Source organism: Mastigoproctus giganteus, chromosome 2 (assembly GCF_048544385.1).
Source record: "Mastigoproctus giganteus isolate SK-2022 chromosome 2, ASM4854438v1, whole genome shotgun sequence".
Classification (NCBI taxonomy): Eukaryota; Metazoa; Arthropoda; class Arachnida; order Uropygi; family Thelyphonidae; genus Mastigoproctus; species Mastigoproctus giganteus.
The window spans coordinates 246776327-246793649 of NC_143576.1; the positions used below are offsets into that span (position 1 = coordinate 246776327).

General features: G+C 36.5%; 1 protein-coding gene across 1 annotated transcript in view; it reads right to left on the bottom strand.

Annotated features, from left to right (window-relative positions):
* The window catches only part of NitFhit (ntrilase and fragile histidine triad fusion protein NitFhit), a 61510-nt gene extending 45829 nt beyond the window's left edge, over positions 1–15681 (bottom strand). Inside the window, exons 1-4 of the mRNA XM_090369081.1 lie at positions 15628–15681; positions 12979–13116; positions 9745–9898; positions 2517–2672 (exon numbers count right to left, since the gene is read on the bottom strand). Coding sequence (XP_090225207.1) covers positions 2517–2672; positions 9745–9898; positions 12979–13109 — 441 coding nt within the window. The 5' untranslated portion in view covers positions 13110–13116; positions 15628–15681. The remainder of the gene's footprint in view (positions 1–2516; positions 2673–9744; positions 9899–12978; positions 13117–15627) is intronic.
* Positions 15682–17323: the final 1642 nt, after the last annotated feature.

Consider the following 17323-nt stretch of genomic DNA (forward strand, 5'->3'; position numbering starts at 1 on the left):
GCTCTTCATGGACAAATGTTTTTAGTGCAGTTCCCCAGGGTTCGGTGCTGGACCCATTTTTGTTTTGTGTATTCATCAATGATATTGATGAAGGTATATTAGGATTAATGTCCAAGTTTTCAGATGATACAAAGGTTGGCAAGGTTGTTAACGACAGCACAGACAGTATGGTACTTCAACTGGATCTAGATAAGTTGGGCAAATGGGCTGAGAAGAGGTAACTGAAGTTTAACATTAACAAATGCAAAGTACTGCATATGGTAGCAATAATATAAGAGAAATGTGCCAACTGTGTAGTACTACACTCAGGGAAGTGGAAAGTGAAAAAGACCTGAAGGTAACTGTACAGTCAAATATGAAGTTTGCTGAACAGTGCAGAGGAGCTGCCAGGGCAGGTCATGGAGTCTTGTCAATGATATATAGGAATTTTGCTATCAGGGACAGGGAGGTAATTATCCCATTGTGCAAGGCAATGGTCAGGCCACACCTAGAGTACTGTGTACAGGTTTGGAGGCCTCATTTTAGGAAGGATGTAGAGTTGCTAGAACGAGTACAAAGAAGGGCAACAAGATTGGTGATTGGAACAAAGGAGTGCTCTTACCAAGAAAGGCTTAAGTTCAGCAAATTGCAGAGCCTGGAGAGTAGGCATCTGCTAGGTGATCTGATTGAGGGGTATAAGACCTTGAATGGGTTGAGCAAGCTGAATGCCGATGGGATTCTTCCTCTTGCTCAGATTAAGAACCTGAGAGGGCATAGATTGAAATTGAGGAAAGCCAGTTGTAGAATGGATGTGCGGAAGTTTGCCTTTAGCCAGCGGGTGGTTGATTGGTGGAACAGACTTCCAGCTTTTGTTGTGGAAGTTGCTGAGGTGGACAGGCATTTGGAATGGGACGGGGTTTTTTTGGCTGATGCTGCATAAGCTTGCTTTCTTGCATTGTATGCCTCTACTAATGCTAATGCTATATTTGAATCTTAGGAATTCTTTTGATGCTGTTGCACATGGAAGATTACCGTACAAATTGGAGCAGTATGGCATTTAGGGCAAAATGCTGCTATGGATAAAGGGCTGGTTGAGCGGGAAAAGACAGAGAGTGGTAATCAATGAACACTGCTCTTTGTGGACTAATATTATTAGTGGAGTGCCCCAGGGTTCGTTTGTGGGTCCAGTTGTTTGCTGTATTTATTAATGATATTGATGAAGGTAAAAAGCTGCAGCCATTAACAACCCACTGAAGGATGGAAGTCTCCTCAACAATTCATGTTGAGGGAATTGGACCATAATCTGCCACGCTGGTCCAGTTCAGGTTGGCAGATCGACCATATTTAGTAGTCAGGGACTTGAACCCCGGTCTACTCGAAGAGCGTGTGCTACTGCATCCCTGCTCCTGAGGCCTCTGATGAAGGTACATCAGGCTTAATGACTAAGTTTGCAGATGATACTAAGGTTGGCAGGGTTGTTAATGTCACTAATGATAGTACGCTACTGCAACAGGATCTAGAAATGTTGAGCATATCAGCTGAGAGGTGTGGCAACTGAAGTTTAGCATTGACAAATGTAAAGTACTGCCTATGGGTAGCAGTAACTCCAGAGTAACATATCAACTGTGTGGTACTACACTCAGGGTGGTAGAGAATGAAAAGGACCTGGGGGTAATTGTGCAGTCAGATATGAAGTTTTCTGAGCAGTGCAGATAGTCTGCAAGAGTAGCTCATGGTGTCTTGTCAATAATATACAGGAATTTTGCTAGCAGGAATAAGGAAGTGATTAACTCCTTGTATAAGGCAATGGTCAGGCCACATCTTGAGTACTGCATACAGGTCTGGAGGCCTCATTTTAGGAAGGATGTAGAGCTGCTGGAACACGTACAGAGAAGGGTAATAAGATTAGTGAATGGAACAAAGAGTTGCTCTTATGAAGAAAGGCTTAAGATTTGCAAATTACATTTTCTGGTGACTAGGCACCTGCGTGATGAGCTGATTGATGTGTATAAGACCTTCAATGGTTTGAGCAAGCTCAATGCTGATGGGATTTTTCCTCTAGCCCAGATTAATCGCCTGAGGGGACATAAATTCAAATTGAGGAAAGACGGTTGCAGAATAGATGCATGGAAATTTGGTTTTAGCCAGCGTGTGATAGATTGCTGGAACAAATTTCCATCTGTTGTTGTAGAAGTTGACATCTTAAATAAATTCAAGGCAGAACTAGAGAAACATTTGGGGCAAATAGATGGGTGAAATGGGAAGGGTTTTTTTTTTTTTTTTGGTTAATGCTGTATCAACTTGCTTTCTTGCATCATATGCCTCTACTAATGCTACACCTAATGCACTCAGGTATTTGAAAAATATACAGAAACACAACTGAAACATAGAATAAAAGTAAACCTTCCACAAAAGGCATATGATTTCCAAAAGGCTTCTGAGAAAACCAAAAACAGTGGAAATTATTTATCACAGTTTGCAATATCACTAGGTATATCAACTGATAAAAGGAATATTTTAAACATCAAATAACTTACCTTCTCATGGAATCCACCTAGAGAAAGCCATACAGAGTGTTTTTGTGCAAGTTCTCTATACTGAGATATCAACAGTCCGTCTAACGGTTCTGATAACTGAAAGGATTGGTCTTTGCTTTCTCCAATAAGATCAAAACATTCTGGAAGAAAAACCATCTAAAAGAGAATGAAAAAGTATTAAAATTAACAATATTTAAGTCTTAATAAATATTTAAGTCTAGAATAAGAAGAATAATAAAGAAATCTATGATTTGTAATGAAACAATATGAATTTTGAATACAAAAAAAAAAAAAAAATATTTCTACCCAAGGATTTGCATTAATGTTTCTTAGTGGCAATTTCTCCAATTTTTAATGCTCATCTTATTAAAAGATATGAACAACTGACTGTAATAAAATCAGGATCAAACAGTTTGCTAACTAATATTTAAATTTCACTTAGGAAATAAAGGAATTGTGTGGAGGAATGAAAGCTTTATGGCGAGAGTCAAGGTTAGCAGCTTAATTTCATTGGCATATCAAACTATTGTATTCCCTCGTCAGTTTATAATGGCATTTCAGGAATATTTATACTGCCATAGGCCACTTGCAAGTTTAGATATATCACTACCATCTCAGATTTTTTGTCAGACTAAAGATATGTGCTGTAACAGCTATCAGAAGCAGCTCTTGGAAGCAAGGAATTAGTTATTTGCTGTGTGGAGCAAATTGGGATTACTTTGTTGGATCAGGGAATTAGGAAACAGTGGTTACAAATGGATATTCTTCAGGTTGGACCAGTGTAGCAAGTGGAGTTCTTCAGGAATCAGTAATTGGGCTACTTCTGTTTCTTATCTTCCTTAATGTCATTAATGAGGGAGCATAGAGGAAATTGTCAAAAATTGCTAATGATATTTAAGGTATTTAATGATATTTAAGGTATTTAATGATATTTAAGATATAAAGGGTGGTTAATGACCAAAACCAGGCCATTTTTCTTCAAAATGATCAGCTGCATAAATGACCTGAAAAATGGTAACTGAAGTTTTGTGCTTTGAAATGTAACGTTTTGCAGTAGGAAACTGACATTCAAAAATTACTTATAAGCTGGTGATGGGGTTAAAAGTGATTTAAGATGAAAAAGAAATATATAGTACTTTCACAAATTAGGAAAAGGAAGTCCTTTTTTGCTTTATATAAGATGATGGAGACTGCATCTAAAAAAAGACACAGAACTTTTAGAGAACGGCTCAAAGAAGGATAACTAGATTGGTGAGGAGCATTAATCATTGTACCTACAAGAAGTCAGATTTAGAAGGTAGAAAATATTGGCAATTAGCACCTTCAAAGTGGGGGGGTTTACAATTGAATTGTCTAAGGTCTGAAGGGATCAGTAAAATGAATGAGAAACATATATTATCACACGTAGGAGGGATAAGCCCAAGGAGCTTAAATATAAAATTTTAAGAAATAACAGAAAGTTGGACCTCATGGAATTACTTCCATGTAGCTTGTTATAGATTATCAGAATAAATTACCTGCCAAGGTGGCTGAGACAGTTTGGTAAAGTGTAAAGGAGAATCAGATTGTCACTTTTTGTGCAGAAAAAAGTCTACTTTCTTGCATTATTTGGCATACTAATACAACATTAACATGTATATAAATAATTAAATGAGCAGATAAAAACTATCCCCATAATTATTAGAATTTTTGCCTGCCTTCTATCTCCTGTTGTTCATCTAGCTTACCTGTAATCTCTGCTCATTTCCATTAATATGCTTACAGCTGTTTATTCAATAACCTCTCATCGGGGATGACATCAAAAGCTTTACTAAAATCTAGATACATAATGTCAAAGCTGTAGTTCTGCATCCAATTGTTTTATGACCTTGTCATAGTAGTTAATCAGACTATCCAGGATAAACATCTCCATCAAAAAGCTATACTATAATTCTTTTTGGATTCCATCCTTACTGAAGTGGTTCTGTATCATTCTTAACCACACTTCATGATCTTCCCTGCCACAGAAATCAAATTCACTGGTCTATAATTTCTCATCAACTCTTCAGGGTTTCTTTTATGAATTGGGTAAACATCAGTTGCTTCTCCAGTAAGGGGATAGTGATCACCCTGGTGTCTAATGAAAATCTCATTAACATTACTAATGATTCTACATGGTCCCTTGCCATCTTTCTCACTATAACTGGGAATATATATTGCTTAATCTTGGGACCTTTATCTACCTCAGTCTTAGTATAGTAACTTTTCTAATAGATGCTTTTCAGAGACTGTTATAGTTGTTACTTTACAGCAAGCCAACTCTTCTTCACAATTTCCTCCCGATTCAAATGTGGTTTCAATTGTAAAGATATTGCAAAATATCTGTTCAGCTCACCACTTTGGGTTTTTCTAAGATTCCAACACTTCCATCTTGAAATGACCTATCTGATTTCCTTTTCTTTCTTGTAATTCACATACAAGTAGAACTCTTTGTTCCTGTTGTTAGCTACCTTTTTTCAGTGATTTCTTGTATTCAGCTTCAACCTATGTTACCCCATTAGTGGTTCTGTTACAAATGCTTATAACTGTCATTTGAATCAGTATCATGTGGCGGCCTCTAACTATCTGGTGCTTTTATGGTTTTCTTCAATTAGACTTTTGAGCTTCCCTTTCATTCATTTGAGTATCACTCTATTGCAATATGTTTTCAGCAGAATAAATGTGTTAGTAACTTCGAATAAAAATCATTTAAACATTTCCCATAATGCATTCTTATTCCACAGCATATGGTTGTCTTGACAGTTAATATAATTCAAGAAATACCTCAATCCATTATAACCACTCCCCCCCCCCTGCCAAAATGAAGCCTCTCATCCTTTTGTACACCACTCACTGTGGTCACTATCTGCTGTCAGTGCTATCATATTAACCTTGATAGTACCAGGTTACAAGTGAGAATCAGTTCAGAGTCATTTAAGTCCATTGTACTCACTCTCTCTCTCTGATATGCTGGAATAAATAAGTCATTCTACTGATTCAAAAGATGTCCCACTTGGTGTACTGCTGATCCATGATTTACAGTCTATAAGAGATAAGTCAAAGCTATACATAATCAGACACCCATACTTACTTGTCCATTCAGGTTGCCTAAAGTGATTTTTATAATAATCATTTTTGTCTTGTAACACACCTATACTAGAGGCTTTCCTTTTTCACGTGATTTTGTACTACTCAGACTTAACTTTTGAGAAAACTTTATCCCCATAAACCTTGCAGTCTCTCAAGTCTAGGATTGACAAGGTGCTCATCACATAATCCCTCCTGTCATGACTAGGCAGAAGTGCAAACAATAATATTTTGACTATCAGAGCATTTTTCCAGCATTACCTTATATTTTGCAACTAAGTCTACAGGTGCTTCGAATCATTAATTTTTATATGGAAAACCATTACACCCTTAAGAACTGACAAATGGTCAGTAACATCACCAATCCCTACACTTTTAAGACTCTGGTTCTATTCCATCTTGCAAAAAATATTCCTAATTTCCCCTAAAAATTGAATCTCCACTAAAATTACCTTATTTAGAAAAAAAACAGTGAAGGTTTAATGATCCATCTGTGGAGCCAAATCATTCAGGAAAGCATCACTGGGCAAAGTGAATAACTGCTGAATAACACTTGAATAAATTCTGAGCCCCAAAAATATTATTCTCCAGAGCATCTACTCACTCTTTCAGAGACTCAATTTTATTCAAGAGTATGCCAATGTGAATTGGAATATCATCGGTTTGGCTGAAACAAGAAGAAGAAATGAATCACTTATAAGTTTATCAAGTGGAAATCTGCTGTACACCAATGGAAACAGTGAAAGGAGTGAAGGTGGAATTGGGTTTCTGGTCCATAAAGATTTTAAAAACAACATTTTGGAATTCAAAATTACATCACCAAGAGTGTCAAGACTAATACTAAAGATTTCTAAGAGATACAAGCTAAAGATTATAATGATTTATGCACCAACATCGAGCCATGATGATGAAGAGGTTGAAGAAATGTACACTGAAATTGAGAGTCTTCTAGATGAGCAGAAAACCCACTACACTATTATTATGGGAGACTTCAATGCTAAGGTTGGAAAAAGACAAAACAGCACAGAAAGGAGAACTATAGGAAATTTTGGAATTGGTGAAAGAAATGAAAGAGGTGAAAGACTTGTGGAATTTGCAGAATCTCAAGGACTGTCAGTAATGAACACTTTTTTCAAGAAAAGGTGAACAGAAAGTGGACATGGAAGAGTCCAAATGGATTAACTACTAATGAAATCGACTTCATCCTCACTAATAGAAGATATATTGTGAATGATGTCACCGTCCTAAATAAGGTAAATGTTGGAAGTGATCACAGAATGGTAAGATGTACACTTGATATAGATGTAGGAAAGGAAAGGAAAAAACTGACTCGAGTAAATAATACAAAGGTCTTTGAGATAACAGAAGAGGAGAAAAAGCAGTATGTACTGGAACTTAAGAACAAGTATGAGCTTCTGCAGACTGCTGAGGACCAAGATATCGACGAGGAATATTACAACTTTTTGAAAGTGATAAAGCCCAAGAAACCTATAGGGAAAAAGAAATCCAAAGAAGAAAAAATTAGTCAAGAAACACTTGTCATGATGAACCGAAGACGACAAATTAAAAGCAAGAAAAACACTGACAGGGAGAAAATTGAGTATACTGAGTTATGCAAAGCCATTAGAAAGAGACTCAGAGAGGACATAAGAAGATTTAACACAAGAAAAGTAGAACAAGCATTAAGGGAAAACAAAGGATTTAAATCAGCAGCCATGAGCAGTAATACAGAAAGACAAATGATACTGAAACTGAAGAATAGCGATGGTGTACTTATAAACAGCAGAGAAGGCATAATTCAAATAGCAGAAGACTACTATAGAGAATTATACAAGGAGCAGGGGAATGATGCCAGCAGTGGGGAAGATGGATTGCAAAGTAGCAACACATACGACATACCCAATATTCTTCCTGATGAGGTAGAACATGCATTGAAGAAAATGAAGAATCAGAAAGCCCCGGGGGAAGATGAAGTTACTGTAGAGTTGTTAAAATTGGGAGGAAGAGACATAACACAAAAACTGGCAAGGCTCTTCACAAAGTGCATTAGAAAAGGTGTGACGCCTAAGCAGTGGAATAAAGCAATCATAGTTTTGCTGCATAAGAAAGGAGATAAATCAGAAATTGGAAATTATAGACCAATTAGCTTGTTATCCCACATCTACAAGTTGTTCACAAGGGTCATTACTAACAGATTAGAAAGAATACTTGATGAGAATCAACCGAAAGAGCAAGCTGGCTTTAGGACAGGATTCTCAACTATGGATCACCTTCATGTAATATCACAGCTAATGGAGAAAGCAAATGAATATAAAACACCATTATGCCTGGCATTTGTGGATTATGAAAAGGCATTTGACTCCATACAGCATAAGGCAATGTTTCGGGCACTGGAAAGACAAGGCATTGATACCCCATATATTATGATTTTGAAGAAAATATACGAGAGTGCTACCTCCTTTATTAGACTAGACAAAGACAGTAGGAAATTTAAAATTGAGAAAGGAGTTCGACAAGGAGACACAATATCTCCGAAGCTGATTACTGCTGCCCTTGAGGAAGCTTTCAGAAGATTAGACTGGTCGCAGAAAGGAGTCAATGTGAACGGAGAGTACCTAAACCATTTGCGATTTGCAGATGACATTGTGGTCATAAGCCATGATCCCAAAGAATTAGAGGAAAATCTTAATCAGTTATGCACAGCTAGTAAGGATTTTGGACTAAAGATGAATATGGCTAAAACAAAAGTAATGATGAACAAGTATGCCACAGAAAGAGACATAATGATTGAAGGAGCAGTAATTGAAAAGGTGGAGTCATATACTTATCTGGGACAAGTTATTAGCTGTAATAATGATAAATGGCTGGAACTCAAGAGAAGAATACATTTTGGATGGATAGCATTCAGGAAATATAGTCACATACTGAAGAGCAATATCCCAGTTTTTCTGAAACGTAAAATAATGAATCAATGTATACTCCCCACCATGACTTATGGAAGTGAAACTTGGGCACTCACCAAAAGAATGGAAGAGAAGCTAAGAACTACACAGCGAAGAATGGAACGAATTATATTGGGAATCAGACTGTTAGATAAGAAGAGAAACACATGGATTAGGCAACAAACTCAAGTAAAGGACATTCTTATCAAAACTAAAGAACTAAAATGGTCTTGGGCAGGACACATAGCTCGAAGACATGATGACAGATGGACTAAGAAAATAACAGAATGGTATCCAAGAGGAGCTAGAAGAAAACCTGGAAGACAAAGGCGGAGATGGATAGATGAAATTCATGAGTTTGTGGGTAGTAAATGGATGTCCAGTGCTCAAAACAGAAGCAACTGGAAAGTTGCTGGAGAGGCCTTCATCCTGCAGTGGATTGAAAATGGCTGATGATGATGATGATGATGATGCCAAGTTTTGACTTAAGATTTCTGCATCCCCTACACCCACAGCAATGCACTGCCAATTGCTAGAAATAGCTTTGCATACATGCAACAAGACTCAGTCAAGCAAGGTGAATTAACACTGATAATTTCCTTGCCCTAAGTCACACTATACTTATCACTTTAATGGAAACCATATTTACTGCTACATAAATTAATCTGAAATTACAGAAATATTGAAAAATAAATGATAAAACTAATTGCAATATGATGAAGTACTAAATATCCTCTAGTACAATTTATAATAAAGAACTGCATAATAATTAAAAGCTGTCATAAAATACTAATTTATGCCACCAATCATTGCACTTTAGATGACTATGTGAAAGCTATAATGTAAATTTTGAACGTATTACATAATTTAAAAAGTAATCCCAGTTAAGTAACCAGCACAAGCTTAAGGCAATTATAAAACAGAAATAAAGTAAAACACTGGCAAAATTTATGAAAAAGTCATACACTTAAGATTTCATATTACGGATGGGTTTGCATTGAGTATTTTTGCTTGCAACAGAAAGTTTCAGGAAAGAAATTATTATAATTTTACCATCCATATCCACATATTAGGCTGACATACTTGACTGAGGTGTTGAAAATCAAGATAGGTTAGTAGTTATAGATATTAGCTGCTGAAGAATTTTAAAATTCATGAAAGAATTTCTACTGAATACATACCTTGGCACCTCTTGTTTTGGCTGTCTCAATGAGATTTTTACATATTTTAAAGTTTTCTTCCTTATTAGAAGTTGAAGTCAATTGGCATACAGCAGCCAAAGACCCTTGGGAAGCTGCCAGATGTGAGGCCATTCTGGATGGAAGTGACCTTAATCTAGTAATAGAGAAATTTGTTCAGTACAATTATAAATATCACTTGACATTTAATCCTCCTCCTCCTCCTCCTCCTCCCTGTTACAGCAAAAAATGTTGACAAAATTTTACTTTAAATTACTTAGCTAAGTATGTGATATGACTATCTAACAGTAAAGATAAGTAAATACTTAAGTAAATCTGTACTATATGCACTATTGAAAAAACAATGAAACTTTAATCTGAGATATGATCTGAACAACATGTTAGAGTTTAAGATCATTGAATAAAAAAGATACTTTTAAATACAAATGAGATGATCACTGTAACAGTGGGAAACTGATGCTAATCTAGATGTTCATTGATGATCTTTAATCATCTCTGAAGAGATGGAAACACCAGTTAGATCATGCAACTATACCTTTCAGTCTGTATGACGGCACACATACTTGCATATAGTTTTAGTCACTTTATCACTGTCAGTCTCCCACAGATATAATACACATCACATGTATAGTTAATTATTTATTGAATATGTTGAAATTTATTGAATTTATTGAAATTTTGCATTGAATATGTATTTAAATCATCAATTCTAGGACACAGATAAATGTGTGTACTTATATAAAAAAAAAAATTCAAGACTGATTTTCTTAAAATGTGGTTAGATGCACCAGTTACTATATACATTATTTATGTATATACAGCAGACAAATTTAAAATACTGTTGAAAGAACCTTCTGAGGTCTGGGGCACAACACATTTTACTTCTATGCAATCACTGACTAGACTGCAATTGAGATTTATTTTTAATTAAATTAAAGCTAAGGAACATTTTAAACATGAAATAAATACAGCAAATTAATTAATGCTGTTAATAGGGCTATAAGTAAGATAAAGTCTGCCCTTATGAACCTAACCCCTATACCAAAACAATAAGTTAATTAATTAAATAAATAAATAAAGAGCATGACGTAAAAATTTGCAGATGTAAAAGACTATGAAAGTCATTAATGATTAGTGCCAAGTAGCACTCCTTCAGGATGACTTGAACTGACTTCAAGAATAGTCAGAAAAGTGGCGACTATATATTGTAATGCAAAATACAAGGTCACTTGGGATATACACTTGGAAAATAGCAACCCAAAAATAACTTATAGACTTGGTGCAGTCAAATTATAGAGTAGAAGAACAGTAGGGGAAGAAAGATTTCTGGGAGTTACAATACATACAGATATGAAGTTTTCTGAGCAGTGTAAACAGGCAGCCAAGAAAGTCCACAGTGTCCTACTGATGATTTATCGAACAATATATTGTAGAGATAGGGAGCCCCAGGGGCTCACATCTGGTGAGTATGGGCTTGGCACACCCAGGGTCTTGATATCATCATTCTTCTCTTTCTTTGTGATTCCCTTCTACTTCTGACTCTCTCTCTCTCTCAGAGTAACTTGTAAATTTTTTTTAGCTGATGCAGCATAAGCCGCAAGCTTCCTTGCACTATATGACTAGTAATAATAATAATCCCATTGTACAAAGCAATTGTAAGACTGCATTTGGAATACTGTGTCCAAGTACGAAGACCTCATCTGAAAAAGAGACTGAGTTTCTTAAAAGGGTCAAATGAATGGAAACTGTATGAGGAAAACTTTGATTATGTAGGTTACACAGCTTAGCAATAAGGCACCTTAAAGGAGGCCTGATTGAGGTTTGTAAGGCTCTGAGAGGGGTTAGTAAAATGAACAAAGGCAGAATTTTCACTTTTATAAAGGATTACAAAACTAGGAGCCATAAATTCACATTACAGGGAAAGAGGTTTAGGATAGATTGCAGGAACTTTTCTTCTAGTGAGAGAGTTTTTGAATGAGAATTGCCTAAAAGGCACTTTTGGAATTTAACAGATGCCTAGCATAAATTTCACAAAACTAATTATTGTTTTGTAATTCATAGTATATCAAAATAAAAACAGAAAATACTGTATAACCAGTTAGAGAATATTGGTGGGCAAAAGTACACAAGAGGATTTGATTTCATTTAAAAAAAATTTTAAATTACAGAAAAATTTTAAACAGTGGCTCCTGTCAAATGTCATGTTGGGAATGTTGTTTTGGTTTTTAGGAGCATTAGCAACTAAGGCCATATTGCTCCAGGAATATGCGGTGGTCACATTCCCTGACCTTTCCACATCCTTCGTATTTGGTGGTCACGGGCTTGAACCCCGGTCTAATCAAGAAGCGTGTGCTATGCACTGCTGCTCCTGCCCACCTGGCTAGGGAGGCACCAGGGGTTCCAGTTGTAATTAACCTTCCATTGGGAATGGAAGGTTAATTACAACTAGAGGAATTAAAAAATGCATATTTTAAAAATCTATAAGTCTATCTGAGTTCATTGTTAAAGATGAATGCACAGACATCAATCTGGAATAAAATTTGATCCTTCAGAAATATTAGAAATTATGCAATAATTACTAAAATTTTATAAAAACAGTGTTCGACAATTTTAAAAATTCTTTCAACTTTAAAACATCTATTGACTAGTAAAACTTGAACTATACATTTTCACAAGTTTGGTGTTATACACTAAACTCGAAGTAATAATTTATTATGGTGGATAGACTTCACTCAATTTAACAAAAACTTAGTTTGACAATTTTTTTTTAAGCAAATCATAATTTCACCAAATCTTTAGTTATTTTTGTCCATGCTGATCACAATAAAGTAAAACACTTATTTCCCAAGTTGCAGCTGTCAAAAAAAAGGGAAGGGGGCACAAAAGAAAAAAAAAAAAATGGTGAAAGGCTTCAGAGTCTACTGTTTTTACTATTTTTTTTATTATAAAAACAGATTAATTAAATGAAGATTAACAGCCATTAAGACAAAAGTCAAGGACTTGCTATGACAATGCTCAATAAACCATATAAATACTTTGTACGTTTAAACTGACTAAAACATTAGTAGCAGCTTAGATTGTCTAAGTGTTTAATATACATCACATTAAAAAGGGTTTGAAGTAAATTATAAAAAAAAAACTCTGCTATGATGTTTGTTACATAATTTACATCAGATGAAAATAAATATATCACGAATAACTTGGTTTCTCTCTTACCTAAGTTTTGAATTTTTTGACCCTGGTAAAACAAAGCGTGACCCTGAACGAACAGGATGTAGCCCATAGCCTGTTCTAAATAATGAGAGGAGAGTCTGATGTTGAATACAGATATTCCTGTAGATAATCATCAGAAATCTAAAGAAGATAATAAATGAAAAGGAAAGTTATGTGCGTAATCAATCTAGTATATATATGTATACCCACTAAGCACCCTAAATATTTATTTCCAAATTTGTTTATTTTTTTTTTGCAGTGAAAACGGATTTATTCATATAAAATCATGTAATGTTGTAGAAGTGTTCGATTCCTTTTCACTGTCCTAGGTTTGAAAAATATTTACAAATTTTTTAGTTCTATCAGAAGTAGCCAACTTCTGATTATCGAATAAACAGCACTCTCTCAAAATAATATATTGTTATTTACATAAAAAATGTGTCACCGAGGCTGGATTTGCTCAGGTGCAATAGTAAAGTTTCTCAGTGCCCCCAGAACAATGCATCCAGTGTTTAAAGCATTGCAAGTCACCACCATATCTTTTTCAGTGAACGGCCTCCATAGCCGAGTGGTCAGGAGCGGGAGTGCAGTAACACACCCTCCTTGAGTAGAATGGGGTTCAACCCCTGACTGCTAAATATGGTCGATTTGCCAACCTGCACTGGACCAGTGTGGCAGATTATGGTCCATTTCCCTCAACATGAATTGTTCAGGAGGCTTCTATCCTGCAGTGGGTTGATAATGGCTGCAGTTTAGCTTTTAGTTTTACCACCTCATCGGGCAGTGGGTGGACGCTTCACCTCAGCAATAAAAAAATTAACAAAAAGTTGATAAAAATAATTTTGTAATAGATACCATGTGAAGTTTGAAACCTTTTCCTTTTGAAAGTATAAAGTAGTAGTAGCAGAGGCATATGATGCAAGAAAGCAAGTTTATGTAGCATCAGCCAAAAAAAAAAACATTTCACACATCCATTCCCTCTAAACATTTCTCCAGTTCTTCCTTGAATTTATTTAAGGTATCAACTTCCACAACAGATAGAAGTTTGTTCCAGCAATAAACTACCCCCTGGCTAAAAGCAAATTTCCACACATCTATTCTATAACTATCTTTCTTCAATTTGAATTTCCTCAATCTCAAATTGAATAAACATAACTGTCTTTCCTCAATTTGAATTTGTGTCCCCTCAGGTTCACAATCTGAGCAAGAGGAAAAATCCCATCAGAATTGAGCCTGCTAAACCCATTCAAGGCCTTATACACCTCAATGAGATCAGCTTGCAGGTGCCTAGTCTTCAGATGCTGCAGCTTGCAAAGCCTTTCTTGGTGAGACCACCCCTTTGCTCCCCCTCACCAATCTTGTTCCCTTCTCTGTACTTAGGATGTTAAGAAGGATGTACTTAGGATGTTGAGAAGGATGTTTAAGAAGGATGTTGAGATGCTCATGCATCTCAACATCCTTCCTAAAATGAGGCCTCCAGACCTGTATGCAGTACTCAAGGCATGGCCTGACCATTGCATTATACAAAGGGATAATCACCTCCTTTTCCCTACTGGAAAAATTCCTGTGTATCATTGACAATATCCCATGGCCTGTTCTGCACTTCTCTGAAAATTTCATATCTGACTGCACAATTACACCCAGGGCTTTTTCATTTTCTACCACCCTAAGTGTAGTGCCACACAGTTGGTACATTTCTCTGGGGTTACTTTTTAGAAGTAAGAGAAATGTTACTTTTTAGAAGTAAAAAGGTTACTTTTTAGAAGTAACCCCAGAGATTTGTATTGAACTTGGAGATTCATATTGAACTGAGGAATTTTGCTACATGGTATCTTTCAAAAAGCTGCTTTTTTTATGAGTTGTTTTGGTAATACTGAGGTACATATCCATCCATCCTCTGATGTGGTGGCAGCACTGAAATAGTCTGAGCACATTGTCTTGTTAATACATGTATACTGCTTTCTGAAGAGTGCTGTTCATTAGAAATAGGTTCAATGAAAGAAAACTTGCAAAAGTTAAAAGATTTTGGGTTTTTTTTTAGGAGCATTAGCAACTAAGGCCATATTGCCCCGGGATATGCGGTGGTCATTCTCTGACCTTTCCGCATCCTCCGTATTTGGTGGTGACGGGCTCGAACCCCGGTCTAATCAAGAAGCGTGTGCTACGCACTGCTGCGCCTTCCCACCTGGCTACAGAGGCGCCAATGCAAAAGTTAAAGATGTGTTAAAACTAAAACCACTAGGGGCGGGGGGGGGAACTCTCATCTTATAGTTCCGCTATTTTACACGACTTTTATGTTTCAAGTAGACTGCAGTTCTATTTTCTTCAAAGATTTGTTATATTTTCGTGTTTAATATTTAATTTTCTGCAACCGAGTTAATGAAATTTACTGGTGACAGATAGCATGCAAGCAAATATTATTAATAATTCGTGTGCCAAAGGAATAAACAAAACTATTATTAATTAATATAATGAGTAAAACTTGCATTATCATCTAAATACTTTTAGCGAGCGCAAGTGCGCATTACACTGAATCTTAGAAGTTTCAAAACTTTTCCGCAAAACTAAGACATTTGACCTGGTTTTCTTTCATTTTTTATTATTATATTGTAGACTATTTCAAACTTCAAGCAACTAACTGAACACCCTTACCAAGATACTGATATATTCAAGGGAAACAGGTTTCGCCAAGTATTTACAAAAGCGCCACCACAACTTTTGCAATTCCATAAACTTTTCCAAGGTTTATTCTTCTTTTTTTTTTTCTGTGAAAAAATTTATCCCTTCATTAAAAATGTAATAATTTTTTTCGTAATTTACAACTTAAAATTTACAGTTCCCATAATTTTCCCCTGCGATACGATGGGATTATACTTCTCAACTGTACACCAACCACTTTACTGTGATAAACCAGCAGACCAGCAATGGATGTGCTCTAGCTAACAGTACAGTTTACTTCTTGGTGTAACAGCTCACACACGTTCCATGGATCGTAGTTGATTAGTCCCACATTATTCCAGGTAAGAGCAGTATACAGGGTGTTTCAAAAATGATGATCAATAATTTAAAGGTGAAAAGTACAAACTAAAATAAGCAAAAAAGTTCCAGTGAACATCGGGCCGCAAATGAACCGTTTTCGAGATAAGCACATTTTCTGTTAAGATCCGCCACTGACTATGGGAGCACTACTTTAGCAAAAGGCTGTGAATCCTTTGCTAAGGGTGGTTTTATTAAATATAAGATAATACAATTTTAATTTTTTGGTTTCCACGCCACAGGATTTTACAGATATTACATGTTACAGGATGTTACAAAAGGTGTTCAAAATGCTGTCCTTGCATCAGTATGCAGCTTTGTAGTCTTTGCATTGCATTGAATTGCAAATCCTCTCTGGCATTCCTGGGTCATTTCTGATTTGCGGAAGGCTCCTTCAACCAGACGCTGCAATTCCTCAACTGTGTTAATGTCAGAAGTGCACACCAAGCTTTTTACATGACCCCAAATACAAAAATCCATAGGATTTAAGTCTGGTGATCTGGAAGGCCACATTACAGGCCCACCTCTACCTATCCACCGTTGACCATACCTTCTAGTTAGATATGAGTCACAACTCGAGCAAAATGTGCCGGTGCACCATCATGCATAAATTACATGTTCTGGCTTTGCTGAAGTAGAACGTTATCATCATAAAGGAGGTCTGGAAGAACATTCTGAAGGTCCAGCTCTCCTGTTAGCCTGTTTGGCAGAAAGGGTGGTTCAACCAGAGGGTCTTCTAGTAGTCCTGCCCAGACATTCAACGAGATACGTTGCCGATGTCGTGACTAGTGAATTGCATTAGGATTTTCGTCGGACCATACGTGACAGTTATGAAAATGAAAAATAACATCACGAGTAAACCCAGCTTCATCAGTGAACAAAATGTTGTTTAAAATTTGGGGGTTCAGGACACTGTTGTTGCATCCACAGACAAGAAGTTTACTTTGGGAGGGAAGTCTGTATTGCTGAGAACTTGTGCACGCTGGATATGGTAGGGGTACAGTAATTGGCGATGTAATATTCGCCACACACTTCTATGACTCAGTACACGCTATTGCAGAGCAACCTTCCTTGTCGAAATTCCTGGGTTTTGTTCTGTTCTTTCTAATAGTCTGCGCGGTAGCACAGTGGTATCATCACCGTCCTCCGCACACCGGGTGGAAAAGGCCCGAGTTCGAATCCCGTCGATGACGCGAGGAACTTTAGTGAGTTTTTTCACTCCGTGGCGGAGTTAGTCGGTCTCAGGCGCAGATAGCAAGGTTTTTCCCAGAAAATGGGGTTTTTCTTCCAGCAAAACAGACAAATCGACCAT